The sequence below is a fragment of the Ambystoma mexicanum genome, chromosome 5p (assembly GCF_040938575.1).
Source record: "Ambystoma mexicanum isolate Mex_15411 chromosome 5p, UKY_AmexF1_1, whole genome shotgun sequence".
NCBI classification, from domain to species: domain Eukaryota; kingdom Metazoa; phylum Chordata; class Amphibia; order Caudata; family Ambystomatidae; genus Ambystoma; species Ambystoma mexicanum.
In genome coordinates, this window is record NC_090930.1 from 213013442 (window position 1) to 213036636 (window position 23195).

The 23195-nt window shown below is 44.1% G+C and overlaps 1 protein-coding gene across 3 annotated transcripts in view; it reads left to right on the plus strand.

The window, feature by feature from the left end:
- The window catches only part of LOC138480867 (probable global transcription activator SNF2L1), a 1964402-nt gene that overhangs the window by 681843 nt on the left and 1259364 nt on the right, over positions 1-23195 (plus strand). For all 3 annotated transcript variants that reach the window (XM_069612650.1, XM_069612651.1, XM_069612652.1), the window contains one exon: positions 12335-12490. In XM_069612650.1, coding sequence (XP_069468751.1) covers positions 12335-12490 — 156 coding nt within the window. The remainder of the gene's footprint in view (positions 1-12334; positions 12491-23195) is intronic.

The window sequence follows — 23195 nt, forward strand, 5'->3', positions numbered from 1 at the left end:
CCCTGCTGAAATCGCGTGTGGAAATTCCTGCGCACCCCTGAAATACATGTACCCTGCTGAAATCGCGTGTGGAACTTCCCGCGCACCCCTGAAATACACGTACCCTGCTGAAATCGCGTGTGGAACTTCCCGCGCACCCCTGAAATCCACGTACCCGGCCAAATCGCGTGTGAGACTTCCCGCGCACCCCGGTATACACGCACACGTATTTTTTGTCAGCGGGTGTCCGTGTTTGTGGGTACCCCTTTGCACGTCATTTGTCCTGGAGGGCCACAGTATAGGACATTCATCATGTCAGTATATAGGTGCTATTTGTTGGCGCACCTTTTGTCGCACTTTTCTTACAGCCGCAGAGACGCTACCGCCTGCTTTCTTGTGGCGGTCGTGTTTGTGCCTGTGCGCTGGTTTGAGCGTGCGCTTTTTTGCCCTATTCTATTCCATGAATACGTGTTGTAGGCGAGCGTGTGGGCGTTCCGCGCACTTGTGCCCTGTACTTCCCCCGTGACCCCCACGTTTTGGCAAGTTGTTCCCCATACTGAGTGTTACGCCCGTGTTCCGCCTACTTTTGTTGCGTGCGCCGCGCTATGTGTGATTTTCGCTGTGGCCTGTGCGATTTTCGCTGTGACCTGGCGCATGCTGTTAGATGGCCTGTGCGCCAACGTGCGCCGCGCACTTTTTTATCGCACATCCGCTGGTTTTCTCGCGCACGGACTTCCATGAATCGATGTGCGCTGCTTTTCGTGCAATTTTCGCACTTGCACTGCGATTTTCGCTATTCCACTGCGATTTGCACGTTTTTGCCCACTTGCGCCGCGCTAATTATTCCATGAATCGGCCTCTAAGTCTTTAGGGCATTTTGTACCCTAAGTCTTTTGGACCAATAGCTTGGTCCATAAATGTTGGCTATTGATGCTGTCAAAAGCTTTAGTGAGATCAACATATGCAATGGACATGTTCACATCTGCATATAATACCTTGTTCTTCAACAAAGAAAGTAAAATTATCGGCAGTGAGGTCCCCAGGACCTTTGCAAAGCCTGACTGGAAAGCATCCTGATGTCATTTCCTGATTCACACTCTTTTAACCTTTGTAGTAGGAGTTTAGCATACATTTCCCCAACTCATCTGACAAAGCAATTGGGCTATAGTTATTTGGATCATCTCCATCACCACACTTAAAAATCGGGATTACGTTTGCCCCCTTCCATGAAGGAGGGACGCTTTTTGTAGACCGTATACTTTTCATTATTTGATAAAGCACCATCACCCACTGCTCAGAATTTTGTTTGAGCGGCTCAGAGACCATCCGGTCCTGGGGCACAGGAGGATTTAGAGTGCTTTATTAAAGTTAATAAGTCATCCTGGTCATACTCCAAAATCCACGTTGGTACATGACCAATGTGCAATGCTTTACTTGGGGGCTCAGGAAACAGAGCCCTAAAAAACGTTATCCAGTCTTTTTCAGCTACACCGTTTATTATTGGTAAATTGCAGCATGAACTTGTAGAGTTGATAATAGCCCCTCTCTTGCTTGTGTTTTTTGTTCTATAACTCAGCATTTTGTGTCATCTTTCAGGGCCATTTCTTTCTTATGACCTCTCAGTCAGTTCCTATAGACTTTCTTTGATTTATCAATATCTGTTGAGGATGATACCGTTAGTGATCATTTTAACATGCCCACAACTCGCCTTAGATCCCTCGTTAAGAAGCTATTTCTGTATCGTGGACGTGGTGATGGTTCATCACTTTTTCGTTGTTTTTACAATTTTGTCTCAGGTATGCAACCAATGACGGAACATAGTTCACTGCTTATTTTCCCATATGTACAATCGAGGTCTGAGCAGATGTTAAAAGAGTTCACCCCAAAAGCCCTACATCCATTTTGGACATCTTGCATGCCTTGTTTACTGTTTCAACGGCACCATAACTAGTCGGCCGAGGTATATACGTCCCCCGAAGACAATACATTATTAATAAGTTATGGTCACTCTGTTTGGTAGCCTCTAGAAACAAACATGAAATCTATAATGGAGGTCGACCTCCCCTGCTTCCAAGTAGGATGACAGCGTTTTCCCTTTTCAAAGTGACCATTTAGTAAATGAAGATCACAGGACTTCATTAGCAAATGACATATTTTGCCTCTTTAAATTATGTGGGTTTAAAGTCACACTTGCCTTACCACATCCTGACATATTATTTGTGAACACTTCTTTCTTATCTTGAAAACCATCCCACACCCTTTTTGTATTAGTTTCAAGGTTTGCCAATAGGTTACTTAATATAGTCCCTTTTTATTTGACACAACACCACTAGGACTGACTTATTTTCATTTGAAAATGGAACAGATTTAGATCACCACCCAAAATTATCAAAGGATTCTCCAACCTATATGCCTCGTCGATAACAACAGCGATATCATCCATAATTTTTTGCACCCTAGACTTTACCGGGTTCTAATAGATGTTATTTAAGGTAAGATGTTTGTTGTAAGAATTCGAAGCCTTTTCATCTGGGAATATCTGCCTGAGACTAGTATTTTGGATGAAAGATCCGTAGTTGATGGAATTAACAACTTCAAAGTTTGATCCAGATTTTTAGTCAATAAACTGGCAGTTAGATGGCCGGTAGCGGTTGATACTGCCGGATTTAAGAAAGTCGTAAAATCATCCATTGATTGTTTTCTTTTTTTTGTAAACCAAACTTCTTGCAAGCATATACAATCCAAGTCAGACCATCTTGTCCCCCCCTTACCATCAACCGAGAGAAACCTCTCATGTTCCATGATACAAGAGATCTGCTTCCAGATTTATTGAGATCCAGCTATTCGGCATCCTCATTCAGTAGAGCGGCTGATAACCAAGACTCGTCCTCAGGCAATTCAGATGGTTTTGTTACCATCAGTTCAGCCTTTCTCTCCGGATGATTACTCCCTGGTTGAATTTTTCATTGTTTTCAACACAAGAAATAGTAGGGTGTTGTCCCCAAGCCTTTTCAATGTTATTCGAGCCTTGAGGGTCTGTTGTGTGAGAAACCTGAAGGTGTCTCCCTAGCTAGTCGCCGGGGTCTGTCATCCAAGTGGCCAGGACACAGCCATCGCTATTGGATCCTGTTCCTGGGGGTGGACCAGTGAGGGAGGATCACCTGGATGGGGAGGGTCCTCAGGGAGTGGGACAGTGACGGGTGAGATGCGTTAATCCCCTTCTTTCAACACCTTTTCCCATCCTACCACCTAGGACATTCAAAACCACTGCCCACCCTTTTCCAACACGAACACTTTCGCACAACACACTAGAGAACTGACTAACACCAGAGCCGTTTACCTGACATGTCCAAATACAAGGGTTAGGCAAAGTCAGTCAATTGATCAGAATCACACACACCTGACGGCCCTTTCCATTCCCCACAGGGATAAAAGTTGAAGCAAGAGAGTACAGTACAAGTAAGGCAGATCACACGACGAGGCAGCTATCTAGATACGGCAGTTCAAGAGGAGTAGAAAGGTGGCAAACATCGAGAAACTGACGAGGAGAGACATGACCTTGCCATTTTCGATGAAACCCAGCGAAACCTCCTCGAAGGAATCGTAAAACTGAGGACAGAAGCCCCAGTGTGTTGCAGCAGATGTCAACGGTACCTGCAGCATATCGACACTGATAAGCCAGAGCGAGGTAGACTCCTGCTACCGTCGTACCTGCCTTGACTCCAGCTAAAAGGAAAGTGAAGCGGTTCATCACAGCCGGTGAGTCAAAAGGGAGAACAGATAAGAACTGGGCTGTGGTGAATGAAAGTCGCAAAGTGGCAAAGTAAGGGAAGTTAAAAGAACTGTACAGTTGTAAAGGGGAGACCAGCTGCAGAAGGAGACCGGCACCACGTAGGTGCTGCTCTGAGAAACTCTGGTTGATTCCCATCTGAGTAAAACTACAGATGCCAGAAGGCCGTAGGAGAGCCGCCAAGATAGGTCAAAGCGGTTATACAAGAGGTCAAACAAAATCCCCATAAAGTTGAAAGCCTTTGACCTAAGAACTATAAAGAAAGCAAAGGAAGTGAATCCTGCCACATGAGAAAGCAAGGGAAGTGAATCCCATAAACATTGAAAGTAAATGTGAAGGTAAAGTTGGCAAGAATGAACCCGCAAGAGGGATGCTGACAAAGAGGGGCAAAGTCTAAAGTCCTGAGAAACAGTGTGTTGACAAAGGTGAACCCTGCCGAGGAAGGTACACTGGAAGTGTTTAAAAAAGACATTAAGGTTGGTGAATAAAGGTCAAGCCATAATGAACCCAGAGGATGGAGGCTGAAAGTAAAGAGGGGTCGCCCGGAAGAGACCCAGGGGTGAAGACTCCTCACCCTAAGCAAAACCAGGACTCAAACTTTCATTTTGTTGAAGGAACCTTTGTCTTGTTATTGAATACGTCAGGTCCTCAAAGGCAAGAGACTTTCAAGAGAAACAAGATTTGGCCATCAACGGCCCTGAGAGCTGCAATTGAAACTGTTGTCTCGTGCTGGGGAAGCTCGAGAGAGTACTGTGCTCCAAGATCCCACTTTACCCCGTGCTCAAAACGTGGAGAAGGGAGACCGAAGCTACCACATCCTGACATATTGTTTGTGAACACTTCTTTCTTTTCTTGAAAACCATCCCACACCCTTTTTGTATTAGTTGCAAGGTTTGCCAATAGGTTACTTAATATAGGCCCTTTTTATATGACACAACACCACTAGGACTGCCTTATTTTCATTTGATGGTCAACACTTGCTCCCATCTTAGATTTAGGTTTAGATTAGGTGTTTTTCCAGCCTGCATACAGGTTAATAAACACCCTTGAACTGTGATCACTTGTGTCTGTCTTTACTGTTGCCACCATGAGTTCCTTACAGTTGGCACTGGTTTTATAAGATCAAAGACTACCATCCCTCTCAGATCAGTTAAATCGAAATCCAATGGAAGCAAACTTGCTGCAGAAGACACACACCATTTTTTTAACTACTGTAGAACGTAGGTGGAGATAATCCAAGTCCATATGGTCTTCTCTCAGAAATTCGATTATCAAAAAGTCCTCTGATATGATTTGACGTAAGGAAGGGACCCATTGGGCCTCATATTAGGTGGTTGGCGATAACTCACCAGTGCTACCGGCGTGTTGCCGCCAACTCATAACACTGAATCCAGAGACTGACTTCCCGGTGCCACCAGGACATTACAAGTCCGGGCGACACAGGAAGTCAGGTGCCGGATTTTGTAAGTCCCCTTTCCGATAGAGTCCCATAGGACTCTATGGGAGTGGGGAGACTGAGGCACTGGCACTGTTGCTAACAGTGCTGGTGCTTCTGTGGTGACTCTGCCTACCAGACCCGCTCCGCCCACCAGGGTCAGACTTGTTGGGCGCAGCAGCCCCGGCAGGCAGACTAGTAGTGTGGGGGCCCGGAAACAAGGGTGCCGGAAAGCTTGTTTATGGACCGCCACACTTGCAATGAGGCCCAACGACAGAGTTTCAGCACATTTTTCACATTTATCAACCACTCTCTCTAACCTGAGGCATCTAGAATAATCTCTCCCCCCTAACATCCTGGTCATTAGGTAGTCTTGCTATAGATGAAATTTGCCCCAGGTCTGGAGTAAGCCTCAGATATTTTTTACTAAGCGGTCGAGCCATCCCCTTTTTAGTTTGAGACTTCTGTTTAAATAACTGTGCCGGTCTCAGATGTAATGTATCAAGATCCCTCACATATCCTTTGTGGGTTGGTCGGGAGCTGTTCAGAGTTAAAGATAGCACCAAGGAGACATTTTTCATTCTCTAAAGGGTATTTGAATCCTCCACTATACCTTAGGTAATCTACAAATTCCTGCCATTTCTCTTTTTTCCATCAAAGTAAAAAAGGGTTTTACTAATCAGGGAATAATTGTAAAGTCTCTGTTTTTGTCAGTGTGATGGTCTGAAATCTGACTCAAAGGGTGCAGTTGTTCTTCATTTTGACACTTCTTGCTCTCATCCAAGGAACAAATAGAGAGGGTTGATAATGCAAACGCGTATTTGATGTTGTCACTTACTTAAAGAACGACCCTCACCCCCTAGGGTTTTTCCCAACAGTTTTTCGGGTTAATGAGGTGGTTTTGTTTGGACACATTTCCTTTGGTCTTTTTTCTTCATCCAATTGAATCCTAATCACCTTTCTGAGGAAATTTCTTGAGTCCTTGGATTTTACCAACAGAGTTGGTTTCTGTTGTTTCGATGGGCGACTCGTTGATATCAGTACTTTCTTGGTTTTAGAAAAGACCGGAAACAACTTCAATAATGGAGCCTCTAAGGGGCCTTAAGGTCTGCCGAGCACTCCAAAGACAGTGACAGAAAAGGCCTTGGGTATGGAAATCCTTCCAGAGCTTCAATAGAATGAATTTCAAGGTCCGGAAATTCCCTCTCCATGTTTTCATCCATCACTTCAGGCTCAGAAACACTTGACTGCAAGTGTCTACCCGGCAAGCTGTTTATTGGGTTATTAAGACAAGACAGTTCTTTTTCGCTATTTCTGCTGTACAGCCTCTGTTCTTCCAGTCCTCGCTGTAGATTTCCCTATGGGATACCTTGACCCCCTGGATGAGTCCTTGCCACAATGTACCCTTCGGTGTAGATCTTTTTGGTATGCATCATTGCGAGCAAGGTCGTCTGATCTTTTAACTTATCATTCATCGCATCATAAAGTTTCATAAAAGGGGCCATTGCTATTGTCACTACGGACATCTGCCTAAATTAATTTTAGCCCGATTGTCTTTGCGACTTCTTTTCCTTACTTTGACCTCAATCAAAAAGTGGCAGACTTACATTATAGTGTATAGACTTGATAAAGATCCTATTCAGAGTGTTGTCAGTAGGGCACATTCCATTTCTACATAGGAGATCATTTTCTGAACCTTTTTCTCCACAGCTGCTGTTGAAAGATACAGAATTCCGCGAATGTACTTGCATATTCAGAACAGTGACCATTATCGCATCAGTCTCAATACCGCTTAGACACAATGATATTTGCTTGGACAGGTTTCATTGAATTTATAGCGGCAGCCAAAGAGTTGATTTTATCTTTTAATATATTGATATCATTTAATAACTGCAGATTGGGAACAAAAGAAGTCGGCATCACTGCATGATGATTTTTGCCCATAGATGAATTGGGCTCCATTGGATCCAAGGCTTTATATGACAGCAAGTGTGACTGAACCTCAGAGACTTTCTTCTAGCTTTGAATGCAGGAGACACTTGGAAGGGGTCGCTTTTGGGACGGAATTCGTTCCACCATAGTATGGGCAGGTTTGCAGCCAGCTACCATAGTTAAGTCGGTGTCCAAATCAACCAGACCTTCCAAAGGTTTGCTGTCAGTAGGCTCTTTATCGCCAGTTAATTGAGCACCCTTTGTTATCATAGTGGCTTTTACTAACTGCCCTAAACCAGTCCTCCTCCATTTAACGGATGGCTGTAGTAAAACTGAATCACCCCTTTTGCTGAGCCCTTTATTAGTCGTATTACCAACACCTGGCGAGATAAATGACTCCTTTAGTTTTTGAATGTCTTGAAAAGATGCCAACTCAATCGGGCGGCAAAGGTCATCACCCACCCCCTCGCCTCACCTAATAGACTACCTTTAGATTGTATTTGACTTTTAAGATCTGGAAAAGGGTGGAGGGTAATTTAATTCACAGGGCCCAGGTAGACTCCATCGGTGTTCGGTCAAAGGATCGAATGCAAAAGGATCGAATGCAATAGGGTTGAGTCAATAGAAAGGTGATATTTACACCAAAAACGTGGGTTTGGGTGGGAACCCCCCAAAAACCCAGAAAAAACCCCAAGTTCGACCCTTTTGTTTTTGGTCCTTTTGATTCGACCCTATTGTATTTAGATCCTTTTGATTCAATCCTTTGACCTACAACCGACTCCACCCAAGCAGTCGACGCCCCCCACTGCCCGATTGCAGCCCATACTTTCCCAAACCAGGCTGAAAACTTGGCAAACCGGGCTTCTGATTGGTCACAGGGGGGCATGGAGGAACCATTGCCCTCCTTTCAAGCAAGAAAAAACTGAAGGTACAGTGACTAATTTGTGGGGAACCCACACCCACTTCCACTCTGTTGCACGGCACACGTAGCCGGTGGAATCTCCACCAGAAGATCACGATCAGGGGTTAACATGTCACCCCCCCCAGGCTCTCCAACCAATAAAGTTGCTAAAGTTACTGAAGTTTCAGGAGTCTCTAAAGGGGAGCCTGACGACACTGAAAGGGGCGACATTTTGTCCAGTTTAGCTGTTACAACCTCGACTACCGACACCCACCCGCCTTCAGAGTCCTCGAGTGGCGATTGAGAATCACGGAAGGTGACTTTGGCTCCCAGGCTAGGGGCAAGGTTTTCCAGACCCATAAGCCCGGATGATAAACATGTTGCCTCTCTCTCCACTACTTCCATCATCCTAGCCGTTACTACCATGGAAGTGTTAAAAAAAGTAAACTGTCCAGCTGAGGTGAAGGTTTTAAAGTCTTACCCCTTTCACTGAGCTCTCGTGTGCCCTGAAATACAGCCACCAACCAGACCTCCGATGACAATGGGAATGGCGATGCCAGGTTGGCTGTTAATGGCACTGATGATGCTGGTATCATTTGAAGCGAATGACTTTTCTCTGGGGAGCCGGCACTAAAAAGGCTTTGAGGCTGATCCGAGATCTCCCTTTGCTCACAGCCATCACACTTCCCCAATTTCCTCACAGTTTTACGGGGGTTGAGGGGTCCATCTCCATATTTGTCACTCATCAGCTCGGCTTCATTTGGCTGACTGGCGAGTGACTGGACTCCACGCCAGACTCTGTGCCAGCGCTCCGCGCCTCCCCCTCTCCAGTATAGATTTTCTTAAAGCTGTAAGTACGGAGTTGAACAGCAACTTTGGGACACTGCAAACACAGGGAACACACTTCTTAGAGTCCTTTTCAGAGTGACTGGACTCAACGTCAGAGTCCGGCCGGCGCTCCGCGTCTCTCTCTCTTCAATATAGATTTTCTTAAAGCTGCAAGCAGGGAGTTCAACACCAATTTTTGGGACAACACAGACACCAAAGCAATATCAACAACATTTCCTGTGGCGCTGTTGTCTTTCAAGGCGAAAACCTCTCTTTTGTTCAAAATATAGATCTACTGATACAAAAAAGTGATTAGAATGACTAGGGGCCATTGAAGGTCTGACTTCCTAGGAACACTGAATTTGATCACCCAACCCAAGATTCCCTATTACGGACATGTGGATTTGTTTCCCAAGGTCTGTGAAGATCTTCGGGTCATAGCTGGACCGTATGCCCACCGTCGTCACAATAGGAACAAAGCTTTAGTTTTCTCCTTCTGACTCGTTCTTCAAGAGGAACGGGACCTCGGGTACTACCCAGTTGCATAGGTTCTGTATCATTAAAGGGGGGCAATTCCTTCTCTTGTGAAGGAACTGGTCTCCTCACCTCCCATCTTCTCCTTTCACCCTTTCTATCGCTAGAGCGCTGTTGCAGACAGATAAACCAGAGTCATGTAATCCATAAGGGTCTGTGGGGGATGTGACAACTTTACATAATGCATCTTTGACACCTTCTCTGAACCCTTTATGAAAAACCGTAAATTGAGCATTCTCGGGCCATTCCGTTTGGGAGACTAGAGCATGAAAATGAGCTTAATAAGTAAACAAATCTTGGTTTCCTTGCCTTATTTCTAATAGTTCTTGCCAAATGGACTGGGCGGGCTGTATGATGCCTATCAAACATGCCCTGAAATGTGGTAGTTAGCCAATAAAGGACTGTTCTTATCAATTAATGTAGTAGCCCAGGAGTGTGCCGTTTTTCTCTAAATTAAATAACACAAAGGCTACTTTAGCCTGCCCAGAAGCATATAATTGAGGTTTATTTAGATAGTGTATACGACATTGAGTCAAGAAAGGTCTGAACTCCTTTGGATCTCCCCCATATTTGGTAGGCATGGGAGGAGAAGGAATACTGTGGGCTCCTTCTCCTTGGGCGGGTAAGGTGGCAGGAGCAAGAATGGGTCTGGTTCCTTGCCCAGAAGAAGTGGCTGGTACCGTCCCTGAACCCCCTGATCCCCCATGACTACTACCTGGAACAGGTTTTTTAACTATGTTTCAACTGTCTTTTGCAAGACTGATATGGATTGGAAGAGCTCTGCGTTTTCCTGGCAGGATGTAGCAACTTACCCCTGTAATTCATGTATAGGCGCAGCCAGGTCTTGTATTGTAGCCTCCATGACTCAGGAGTACTAAGGTTCTAGCTGTCTGTCAGATTTGTAGTTCTAGGATAGTTCTCAGGAGTCTTGAGAGGCAATACAACACCCATCCAGGAGGAACCACCTCCCACAGGTAGTCAACATTAATACAGTGTGAGATAAGGTCCCCCCAGGCGGGAGTGCTATTTGACACACACCCCTGATTCTTTATTTGCAGACAGGAGCTAAAGTAAGGGTTACATGAAACATAGGATCAGCATTGCAGTTTTACAAACATGTATCAAGGTAACGCAAACCCAACTTCTAACAGCCCCAGCCATTACCTGTACATAGTCTGCTGTCCTCTGTTACACCTAGACATCCAAATACAACAAAAGGCAGATAAATAACTAAACTTAACTAATTACCGGAATCCCTAACACTAACCTGCTTCCAAGTTCCATCATAGCGACCGTTGCTGGAACGACTTTTTCCTGACGTGCGCAGCCTTAAATAGGATTGTTCCGAGTTGGAGCGTGACCTCGCGGTTATAGTATAGCACCCTACGGCGTGGCCACGCTCCTCGCTCGTTGTTCCCCTCTCATTTGGAAGGACGCACCAAAGGCCGTCATGCCAGCACTTGTTGCTATGGTGCCCCCTGGACGTCGTCAGGCGCCACAGGGCATGGAAAGCCCATAAGAATGGGTTTGCATTGTGTGGATTTGAGCGCTTTCACGCTTGAATCCTAACATCTATGACCTAAGCAATGACCCGTGGAGTCAAATGCCTGCCTTTGCAGGAGCAGGCCTTGCACTAATGATGCTGTGCTCACCTCCGGCTCATGGGAAGTGAAGTATATGTCAGGAACAACCAGAGTGGTGAAATGAAGGAGAGCCGCTTTCCATCCCTATGGGGATCACCTCAAAAGTTAGCTGGGCCCTGGGATTGAACGAGATGTGGCACCCCGCCTGGCTATGGGATGCCACAGAAACAAAGAATTGGATCGGGGCAGCGGTGATGAATAACGGTGAGGAACCCCTCCTGGCAACATGGTGGTACTTATCAGAAGATGGTTCAACTGGGTAACACTTTAGTGGTTCTGAGCAGACCACTGGCTAAACCCCCCGGGTGTGAGGGTTGGGCGTTTACGAACTATTTTAACAGCGATGCACTCGCAATGCCTCACCGTTCTCTTTACTTGCTTTAAGAGTCCCCCGCATGGCATACACACAGTATTTTTCATAATTAAGCTTACATTTAGCCAGTAATATCAGGCAGGATCATGCGGGCACAGTTGGCTCCATTTGAGGTGAAAAGTCAAATCCCTGATTTTAAGGGGGCAGACCCACTACAGGAAGAGGTAGGAGTAGATGGGGTGGCATTGAGGAGGATCATAAGAATAGTAGGAGTAGTGAGGTGGGACTGTTGGTAAGAGCCAGGACCCTGAGTAATTGAGGTGGCAGAGACCATTGCAAGATTACCTGTTTAGAAGAGATCCTCACAGAGTGCCAGAAACCCTTTAGCCCAGAACTGAAATTCAAGGAGTGGAGAGCCTTTAAGTGTGTAGGCTATTATTAAAGTCTATGCAAAAAGGACGAGCATACTCGTCCTTGGCACTTAAGAGGTTAAGGTGAATATCATCATACGCCTGTAACTGACATTCATGCAGCCAAGGAACCAGTTGAAGAACATTATAGGACATTGAGAAGACACTGTGCAGCTTCCTGCAGGTGGTAGCAGAAACCCACTGACTCCTTCTGGAATGGAGTGGATACCACATAGACTGGTGATTCCTTTATATATTTTGGTTATACCTGAGAGATCGCTGTTGTGTATTAATAAAAACATTTTGTATCCTGAAATGCAGTTCAGTCTTTGTCAGTTATACGACCATGTTAAATCTAGTATTTCAATACATTTTAACAAAGAGTTTGTTCAGTATCAAATATCTTGTAGTTACAATAACTGCAGAACTAAAACTGATGCAAACTTTACATGGTTCTATAGTCATATTGTTGTCTTGGATGTCATTCTGTAAACTTATTGTGAAGATTCATTTTAATGTCCTTATTCTTTAAATAGTGTTCTCTAAAACAACAATTATTATGATTCTAGGCTGCTTTTATTCGTGATGTCATGATGCCTGGAGAGTGGGACGTTTGTGTTACATCATATGAAATGGTAATTAAAGAAAAATCTGTTTTCAAGAAGTTTAACTGGAGATACTTGGTCATCGATGAAGCACACAGGATAAAGAATGAAAAGTCCAAGGTAATGTTAACTTAAAATCCTGCTGTCTTAATAGAAGTCATGTGGCAAAACCTGAAAACATGTTCAGTATGTGCATTTTCGAGTACTCATCACATTTCAGGATAATTCCTAACAATTTACATCTCCTGTATGCAGATTTTTAAAACAAAGCAAAATGATAAGGGCTGCTGAAGTCAAAGATGTTGGTCAAGTTACAAAGATATGCCTGGCCCTTAGAGTTAAACAAAAAAGTTTGTATAGCTTTTTTAAAAGTGATAAGTTTATGAAGATTTTTTAGGTCGAAATGTATAAAGTTCCGGACAGGTGTCAAAACAGGTGTCCCCATATTTTTTTAGATTGAGGCGGGCAACCATCAGATTTCCAAGTGCATTGGATCGAAGAAGACATGTATTAAAGTCTTCTTCCGGGGCTGTTGTAGATAAATGGGTGCACTACCATGAATACACTTGTATGTCAGTGATAGTATTTTGTGAGTGACACAGTAATGCACCGGCAACCAGTGCAAGGATTGTCTTGCCTGTGTCACATGTTCAGTCCTAGCTAATCGTCAGACTGCTCTAATGGCTCCATTCTGTGCTGTTTGGAGAATTTTGATGTTCCGACTAGTAGGCTGTTACAATAATCGAGTTTTGAGTTTACTAATGCTGTTGCTACTGAGGCTATGTTTTTGGGAGAGGGGTATAGTTTAATTTGTCTGATTAACTTTGTGGTATAGGAAAATTTAGCTTTAGTTTTTAATGCATGCTTTGTCATGGTGATCCCTGAAAAAACCAAGGTCTTCACCCATGTACTAACTTTTAGCGTACATTCTGATATGTTGAATTATGCATACCTGTTTTCCAATTTTTGTAGTCTCTGATTTGTTCCTACAATCAGTAGCTCAGTCTTACTTTTATTTAAGGCCAATGAATTCAGTCACCCATTCCTGGATTAGATTGTATATTCAATATATTATGGCTGTATCCTCATCATAATCCTCAGTAAATTCAAACAACACCTGGGTATCGTCGGCATAGTTTGTATATTCAACGCTGATGCCATCATGGAGGTCAAAAGGGGTTTTGTATATACATTAAAAAATGTGGGGGATAGGCATGCTCCCTGGGGCACACCACACACCTCTGGGGGGTTCCTGAAAGCCTTCTACAGTGACTCTGGTTGTTCGGGGGCCTGTAAAAGACGTCATCCAAGATACAGTGACGCCTGAGCAGTTCACCAGGATCTTTGACCTCTCGAGCAGCAATTTATGATCAATAAGATCAAATGCTGCGAAGAGGCCGAGAAGCATCAGCAATGCAATTTTGGCATCATTAACAACCTTTGCAAGGCTTGCTTTTTGATGAAGCATAGCGGTTTCTGTCCCATTAAAGGCTCGGAAACCGGACTGTCGGGTGCTCAGCACATTATGTTTTTCAATGTGTGTTTGCAGCTGTAGATAGGCTGCCTTATCTAAGATCTTTAATAAAAATTGAACTTCGTGATAGGGCAGTAACTGTCTGCATTCTCAGGATCATCTGTGTCTTTTTTAAGACTAGGAGAAATCCGCACGTCTTTTAGACATGATGGTAGAATAGATTTGTTAAATGAGGAAAGCACCTAATGGATGATTTGATTACACTAGCTGGACATATATCTCCAATACAGATTGATGGTTTCAAACTTTCCACGATTTCTAACAGTTCAGCCTCTGAGACTGTATTACACTTGAATTCAGGAAGGAAAGGTGAGTGGTTAATCTGTGACTTATTATATACTTTTTTGGGTGTAGACTGTGGCAAGATCTGCAAGGTGCGACTTGATTTTATTTTTAAACCCATCCTGGATCATGGCACACCATAAGTCACTTTTATATTCTCTAGGGCCTACAATTTTCTTGCCCTGCAATTCTTTCAGAATGCTGAACAGCTATTTTTTGTCCAATTTACCATTCTTTATTTTATTTTCAAAATTGACTTTTTGGGCTTTCAGAATGTCACTTTCATAACTGGCTGCTGCCTTTCGATATGCTTCTAGGTTGGCCTGACTAGATTGTTTCCGTCAAATCCTCTCACTTAATCTTTTAACTTTCCTACTTTCTATAATTTCTGGTGAAAACCAGGATTTACCTACTGATTCACTTTTTATTTCCTTCATTTTCATCAATCACTGTAGTAGTGATATTCAGAAAATGGTCAAGCAAAACATCCGTCTTCTCTGAGGATATCCGATTGACCAGCCTCTGACTGGCTAGTTTAGAGAAAGTGTTTGGAGTAACTTTCCCGAGATTTCTAACCCTTGAGATTAGCCTTGGATGAATATTAGCTTTTTTGTATCATGCTGGTAGTCCTAAAAAAAAAGAGATAACATAGTGATCTGCCCAAGGGCTAGCATCAATAACAGGAGAAGAGGTTAAAAAGGTTTTGTGTTACAACCCAGTCAAGAATGTTGCCTTCTTTATGAGTAGGTCATTTATCAATTGGGTGGATCCTATGGCTTCAACAGTAGATAAAAGGAAGGATGCACCACTATCTTCAGCATCAAAGGCCCACAGATTAAAATCACACAAAATAATGGTATATGCATCAGCTTTTACATGATCTCCCACTAGAGTAAGCGGTTTTTCCTCAAAAAGAGGCGTCTTGATATAGTGACCTTGCAGAAGCCCCATATACGTAGGAGTGATAGTAATACATTAAGGATTATTTGGTACCCACATAATATTGCAAGCTAACAACAGGGGTAAGACGGGAGGGGTCCTCATAGCCATCAAAGGTCTGGTTGGATTACAGATAAAAGCAAAGGAGGTGGTAAAGAGGGTAGATGCACTTTGCCCGTATTCAATGGGGGCGGATACAGTATACTATAGCTGCACTATATGCACCAAATACGGGGCAGGGGACATTTTTGCGGGGGGCTCCGTTTAAACTTAAAAACTTTGCAGAGGGACAAATCATATTAACAGGGGATTCTAATATGGCATGGGATCCTTTGGTAGATAGGCGTGTAGGTGGACATTCATCTCATAGGGGCACCAACACAAAGTTTGAAATCATGCATGTCTCATTTGGCTATGGTGGATTCCTGGAAAGAGAATCAGAGGGGAATGAAAGGATACACATTTTACTCCCATGTTAATCAGTCTTGTTCTAGGATTGATTATATTTGGGTGTCGGCTACTTTGTTTTGCCAGGTACAGCAAATGGACCTAGGTCCTATTAATTTATCAGACCATGCACCGATAACAATAGATATTTATTAAGAAATGGAAGGGTCAAGGTTGTGTCACTGGAACATTCCGGATTATTTATTGAGGGACCTGTTCATGTGTGAGGAGATGCGGAATAAAATTGGGGAATATTTTGAAATGATAGAAATCCGGGAATACAGGAAAGAACGGTGTGGGATGTGTTTAAAGCGACCATGAGGGGTGAGTTAATTCCATATAAAGCTCTGAGAGAAAAACAACTGGCTTAATCACAAAAAGATCTGGAATTACGACTGAAGGGGGTTATGGGCACAATGGAAACTAACAGGGGTGTAACTTTAGGGAAATAATTTGGGCTTCTCAAGGAACAATTAGATATGTTGCAGACTAGGCATGCTGAGAGGTATTTACTATATTTAAGGCAACTGTATTATATCAAGACTAATAAGGCAGACTGTTTGTTGGCACTGCAAGTGAGGATGAAGGAGGAAGTAAGAGCCTTCCTTCGTATCAACACCGGTCGGGGCACAGTTAGCTTCTCATCGGAAGACATATTACAGGTATTCACAGAAATTATTCTGCGCTATATAATACTGACTCCCCGGATGGAGAACTTCAGCTGGAATAGTTGAAGCAGTGCCAGTTGAATAAAATTGATATAGGTGAAAGAGAAGAACTAGAAGGGGAGATTACTCTTGAGGAAGTGAGTGTTATTTCCTAAACCAGACGAAGATGGAACAAAATGTGGGTCATACAGACCCATAGCTCTCATCAGTATTGATGCAAAAATATATACTAAAATATTAGCAACAAGATAGGAAAAATTGATACTGAAACATATCCATCCATATCAGTCTGGTTTTGTTATGGGAAGGCAAACATTTGATAATATAAGACGGGTGAGTCATCTGATTGAGAAGGCATATAAATCAGGCTTTTCAGCGGGGGTGATAACTTTAGATGCTGAAAAAGCGTTTGACCGGTGGTAGTGGTCTTTCTTTGTTACACACTATGGAAGCTATAGGGATTGGTCCAAGATTTTTGCAAATGCTATTGGCAAATTATCGGTCGTCGATTTTACAGCTCGCAATTAATGGTGATCTTTGACAAGGAATCAGGCCATACAGGGGAACTAAACAGGGATGTCCGTTATCCCCGGTGCTGTATGCGATTCACCTGGAAACATTTTTATCCAGGATTCGGGAAGAGAAGTGCATCAAGGGTATACATTTCATGGCGAGGAACATAAAGTGATGGCGTTCGCTGATGATTTACTCTCGATGTTGACAGACTTAGCAGGCTCAATACCAGCATTAACAATAGAGTTGACAAAACATTGTGAAGTGGCAGGCCTGAAATTGAATATCCATAAATCGGAAACAACAATGTTACAAAGGGGAATAGTACCAATGGATCAGGATATCGATACAGGTTGGTTTGTGAGGACAGATGGGGATCAATGTTATTTGGGAGTACAGATAACTAATTCCTTGGAATCCATGTATCATGCAACCTATCTCCCTTTGCTAAATTCAATCAACATGTGGCTGAAGATTCATAATTCGTTGGCTATCTCCTGGACGGGTAGGATTAATGTAATTAAAATGGTGGTCCTTCCAATGATATTGTATTATTTTCAAGCTTTGCTACTATTGGTCCCTCAGAAATGTTTTAGCACTCTCAACAAGATGGTGGGGACCTTTATATGAAAAGGTAATCAATGAAGGGTGGTGTGGAGTGTATTCACATCGCTCACACTCAGAGGAGGAATGGGGCTCAGAATTTCAGAACTTACTATCAAAAGGCTCAGCTGCAGATCATCCGGGAATGGTTTGGGGGGAAACCAAGAGAAAATCTGGTTGTAGATGGACAGAGCGATGCTGGATACGCCCCTTCAGGAAGTTTTATGGTGTCACAAGCACGACGGCCTGCTAATATGTATAGAAGTAAAATCACAGCCTTAATAGGAAATGTGTGGGATTCCGTGGTACGGCGGACAGGTATCGCCACATTTCCCTCCCCGTTTACACCCCTATTTCAAAAATGCCCTGTTCACACCGGGAGTGGAGCTGGGAGCTTTTAGGTGATGGGAAGAAGCACGTTGTCTAAAGATGGGTGATATGGTGGAGGGTCAAGAGATCATAACATTCCTACAATATACACAGTTATTCCCTCTCTGTGAAGATGAAAGATTTAGGCATGCACAGTTGCAACACTGGCTATTGGCCACGGAAAATAAACACTTGGCAATACAGGACCTCACCCCCTTTGAAAAGTACTTGATTAAAAACTCAGATGACTGACAAATGGTAGGAGCGCTATATAAATTAATTGGGGATGTCTAAGGTCTACCTAAGTGGGGGTACATGAATGAATGGGAAAAGGTATTATGTAATCCCATAACAGAACAGCAATGGCACGAAGTCTGGAAGGGAATTCCAAAACTTATGAGGGCACTTCAGAGGCGTGACATGTGGGTTAAAGTGATGGTACAATGGCATCTGACACCTGTGAAATTGCATAAGTTCTATCCAGACTCCTCACGGGAATGTTGGTGGGGATGCAAAGTTATTGGAACACGGGGTCACATATGGTGGGAATGCCGGATTCTGAAGCCATATTGGAAGAGAGTTAATGCAGCGATGAAAGCTATGTTTGGGATCCGGATACGTAGAGATTTTAGGCGAAGCAATGTTGGATTTGGCCGATGTTCTGGACCTTTTGCTTTCCGAATCCCTAAGAAAGGCATACATGATTTTAAGTGTTGCAGTTTTGACGCTTGTTGCTCAAAAATGGAAACCGTCCTCGGCCCTTACTGAACACAAATGGATAATGAAGATTTGGCATTATGTCTCATTGGAATGGGTAACATATGTATGTGGTTCATGGGGACGTGGGGAAGTTTAAGGAGGACTGGGATTTGGTATTGGATTTCCTCCACAAAGACTTCCGAGTGAACTGGTGCCCGCGAAGAATCTGCTTATTAGATTTGTTTTAAGAACTGAATATGGTGCGCAGAGGAGCGATGGTTGGAAGTTGAACAATGTATGGCAGCTGTCCGGGGGAAGGGGAGGGTGGGAGGTGGTGATTGGGAGGAAGGGAGGGGAGCGGGGTTGTTAATGTTTAATTAATGGAAATGCCAACAAAAATACATTAAAAAAAAAGAGGCGTCTTTATAGGCGGCCGATACAGTAATAGTGAAATAATAGCATATTTGCATTAACACTTAATATAACAAGTGTATATTCGCAACCATCGCAGGCCGTTAAATCAAGTCTATGGACCTTAAAATTATTCCTGAGGTAATTGCAGTACCCCCACCTCTTCTTTCGATATGATCTCTTCTTATTAGTTTATAGCCTGCTGGGGTAGCCAGCTCTGTAGCATGGTTCTTTGTCTCACCTAGCCAGGTTTCAGATATACATGCCATCTCCAGGTCTTGTAATAGAATCATATCTCTGACCTTGGTCGTGTGTCTAACTAGGGAGCGTGTATCTAGGAGAGCTATTTTCAATTTGTCATTGCTTTTCATCTCTGTTAGTTGTTATAACCACAAGTAAGCTGTCATTAATCTTAGCAGGACTATGATTCGGTAGAGACATGTCATTAGAGGTAAGAGGTATTGTATGAATGACCCCTTTATTTTTCATATATATAGGCTCTTGCATAGGGGAGACTGTATATGTATACAATTTGGGGTTCATATTATTATGAGGTGTGTACTCATTATTTATCTGTATATTATTCTCCTCTAGTTTAGATGTATAATTACAGTTTTAGTAATAAGGTCTTTAGATATTACTAATGGTGCCATACAGGCCAAATAACGGGCGATTATCTTGTTGAAACGCTTGTTGTGCATAGGAACAATGTTTGCCTGTGCCTCTAGTGCCATTCTGGCATTTGTAATAGCTTCTAGTGGGTGCATAATCTAGCTCGTAGTATAACTCCCTACAATAATGACAGAAGCTGTAATTTCTGACAGCCTATCTGTGAAACACAATCACACAGAGATGTGTGCTTCATACCGTGCTTCCCGTATACCACAGACTGGCACAGGCTGGCTAGTTGCCAAGCGCTGGCTCTCAAGCGCCGGTCTGCAAACAAATAAGCACTCGAACTACAATACTTCTAAAGGGGATCTATGTAATTATTGCAACCACTATTTCTACGATGGCCGAAAATGCAGACTTTCTTTTTTGTTCATTTTTTTAAAAACCCCCTTACACCACATACATATGCGGGGGGAGACCCCTGCACCCCCCCATATTACCATTATAATACATACCCCCCCCCACATATGTATATGGTGTAAGGGGGGGGTCAACAGAACACATTGATTTTACCACAAAGTAGCAAGGTTCTACTTTCTACTCCGATGCTGGAAATTCATTGGAGGGACAGGGCCTCAATGTCCTTATCCTGTACTCCCTTATCATGTGAGTTGTGTGTTGTTTTCTGCACAGGAGTCAATGTTGGACTCCGGGCAGTGCAGCTCTACTCTTTTTGGTTGTGGTGAACAGAGACCCCTGGAATAACCTTATTGTACCCATGGGTGGGGGTACAAACCTGTACCCCTAGTGTATGTTTTTGGGCTGCTGTGAGTGGTCCACAGATAAGGGTATGGGCTAGTGGCAGCTCCATTCTGAATTTGACAGGTGCTCTGAGTATCCTCCATTTTGGGATACCCAGGCCCTGCCATAGGAATCAGTGGATTCCTGATAGGAGACAAGATGTCCACTGTGGCCTCTTGGTTTCTATTGCCTGTTACCTTGTTTTCACATAGTCCTGGGAAGCCCTGACTCTATCCCTTCCCCTGACTGGCTGCTGGGTGGAAGAACCATTTATGCTTTTGTCTGTATGTTTTGGGACCTGGATAAATATGCATTCCATGTTATGGATGTCTGGTTTCTGTGTGTGTGACACAATGAATGAGACAGCCCTGCCCAAAACAAACATGAATGCAGTGTGGTGTGCTGAAAGGCTGGGTGCTTTCTCCAATCCACATTCCTTGTTATGGGTATCTGGGTGGAAGTGAATTTCCTAAATACATGTGGGCCTGATTGGCTGCCTGCCTGCATGATTGCCCTTCTGACTCAATGGCTGACTGAGCTTGGCTCAGCAGTGTGAATGAGGGACAGATCTGTATGTCTGGGGACCTCTCACTTACCAAATTCTTCAGAGGCTGAATTTGAAACTTGAAGTTGCTTATCCTTGAAGCCCAGCTGGAAGAATTGCTGCTGCTTTCCTTCGACACGATCTGAAAGCTGTTGAGTCTGTCGAGGACTGATCCAGGAGAGGACATGTCTAGGAGACCTCTCCCTGAGCTGCGTGGGAACATCGTGCAGAAGATGAACTTAATTGAGGCACCCTGGAAGCCAGTACCGATAGACTGTCGACCAGAGACAGAGTCCGCTGAGAAATCTTGAAGTAAAGCACCCAGACATCGAGGCCATCGAAGTCTGTTTCCATCGACCATGGTTCATAGGATTTCCGTAACCGCTGGAAGCTACTCAAATCGTGTTGCCCAGAAGCGGGGACAGCTTGACGCTGTGCTGCTCGACGACATTTTGAACGAAGGGCTCCCTTGCCATCACCGCCGACTGCTTTGTCCCGTTGGAGAAAGTTGAGATCGTCAACGACCGAGGAGAATCAGCCGGTAGGTTTCCCACCACCCGATGTCCACAAAGACGCTGACAAGTGAAGATCTGAAATCCAGCCGTGGTCGTGTACCGAACGCCGACATCCGACGCCGACCCTCGATGCCCCACTGCAGGGCCTACGTTCTTCACCGAGTCTTTTCTGCGGCACCAAACTCTTTTCTTCAAGTACTCTCCACGCCACGGTTCACTATCTTCGAGGGCTCTCGACACCCTGTGGCTCCTGCTTTAAAGGGAGTCCCCCCTTCGAGGGATCCATCGACAAACTGTTGAAGACACTCTGCAAAATTCGGGTACATTGGGCTAGTGAAACATTTTTGACCAGGAAGCAAGACTATTTAAACATTAAATGGACTGGGCTTGTTAATACTCTTTATTACAGGTTGCCCAGGTGGGGGGATCCTCACTCAGAATTATGTCTTAGTAGCTATGGAACCATTCTGCCATTGTTCTATCTAACTTGCCTTCCTTCCTATGATCTATGCTGATACAATGGCATACAGATTGCTCAGGTGGGGGGATCCTCAATCAGAATAGAGAACCATTCTGACATTGTTTTATCTAACTTCCTATGATCTATGCTGATACGCATTGTTATATGATTTGTATGCCATTATAACTGTCAGCAGTTGATGCATTTTAAAGGAGTCAATAGCTAAGTGTGGTACCATATAGACATTTTGGATATTTGCCATATTAGAATTACCAGAGTACAAAGTGTGTTATTAATTGATGTATATGCCTTTAACCTTATTTATATATGGAGTACTGTGCTACCACATACCATAGTGTGTGGACATTCCTTAGCGGGGGGCTTGGGGACTACACTGTACTTAAGAACTAGCCTGCATCATCTCCTGAGAGCTTAAGCCTTGGTTGCTCATCCATTGCTACCGCAATAGAGAACCTTGGCTGGGGTGCTCTGTGCTTCTACTCTGCCATATAGAGGGCAGGAGTACAGATAACCCCCCTCCAGTCTTTACACCTACCAAATGTTACAATACAATGTTTTTTTCAAAACGCAATAATACTTTATTAAAAAACAAGATTTTAAAATGCCCAAAATGACAAATAGGAGGCAAGAATAGACGAAGAGTGCTCTAATGAGGCTGCACTACCCTTTATAGCAGTGTTACAGGTTGCCGGTGTGCCCCTGCGGCCCCATGAGCCCCCCCCAGCATACAGAGCACACGGGACACAATGCTCTCTGTCCGGGCTCCACAGTCGCACTGGTGATCTGTGGCATGCCCCGTTTATTACGTTCACACGCGGCGGAGTTGTGTCATTCTGCCGTGTGTGTCCTTAAAGGGGCAGGCACCACACTCCTCTTTTTCATAACAAACACAACGAAAGAAGACACATATAGATATTTTAAACCATTTCACTGCACACATAACACCCCTTTATATGCTTCCCTCCCAGTCCCACAAGTCTCAGGGGTCCAACACATAGTCACTGAGATGGGCAGGTTTCCCCCTCCCTACCCACTGGGGAGACCTCCAGCACACCACCCGATCGGGCCCTCCTCGCCTGTGTCCCCTCAACCTAGGGGCCTCGGTGGATTGGCCAGGCCACCGCTCTCGTCTGGTATCTTGACCAAGTCTCTTCTCTGGGTCGCCTCTGGCCTGGTGTTGCCCACCTTCTTGAAAAAACAGGCATTTTGGGAAACATTGGCAGTCCCGTCAGATGCAGTCACCATCAAGCCACGCACTGCCACCACGTCCATGGAACCAGGCTCATAAGTCAGTGAGAGCTTGCCTTGTGGATGCCGGTTCTTCACTAGCACTTCATCCCAGAGAATCAGCTGCTGGGGCTGGTGTCCTCTTGACATTCTCTGCCTCTGTCATGAGTCTCCTTTCAC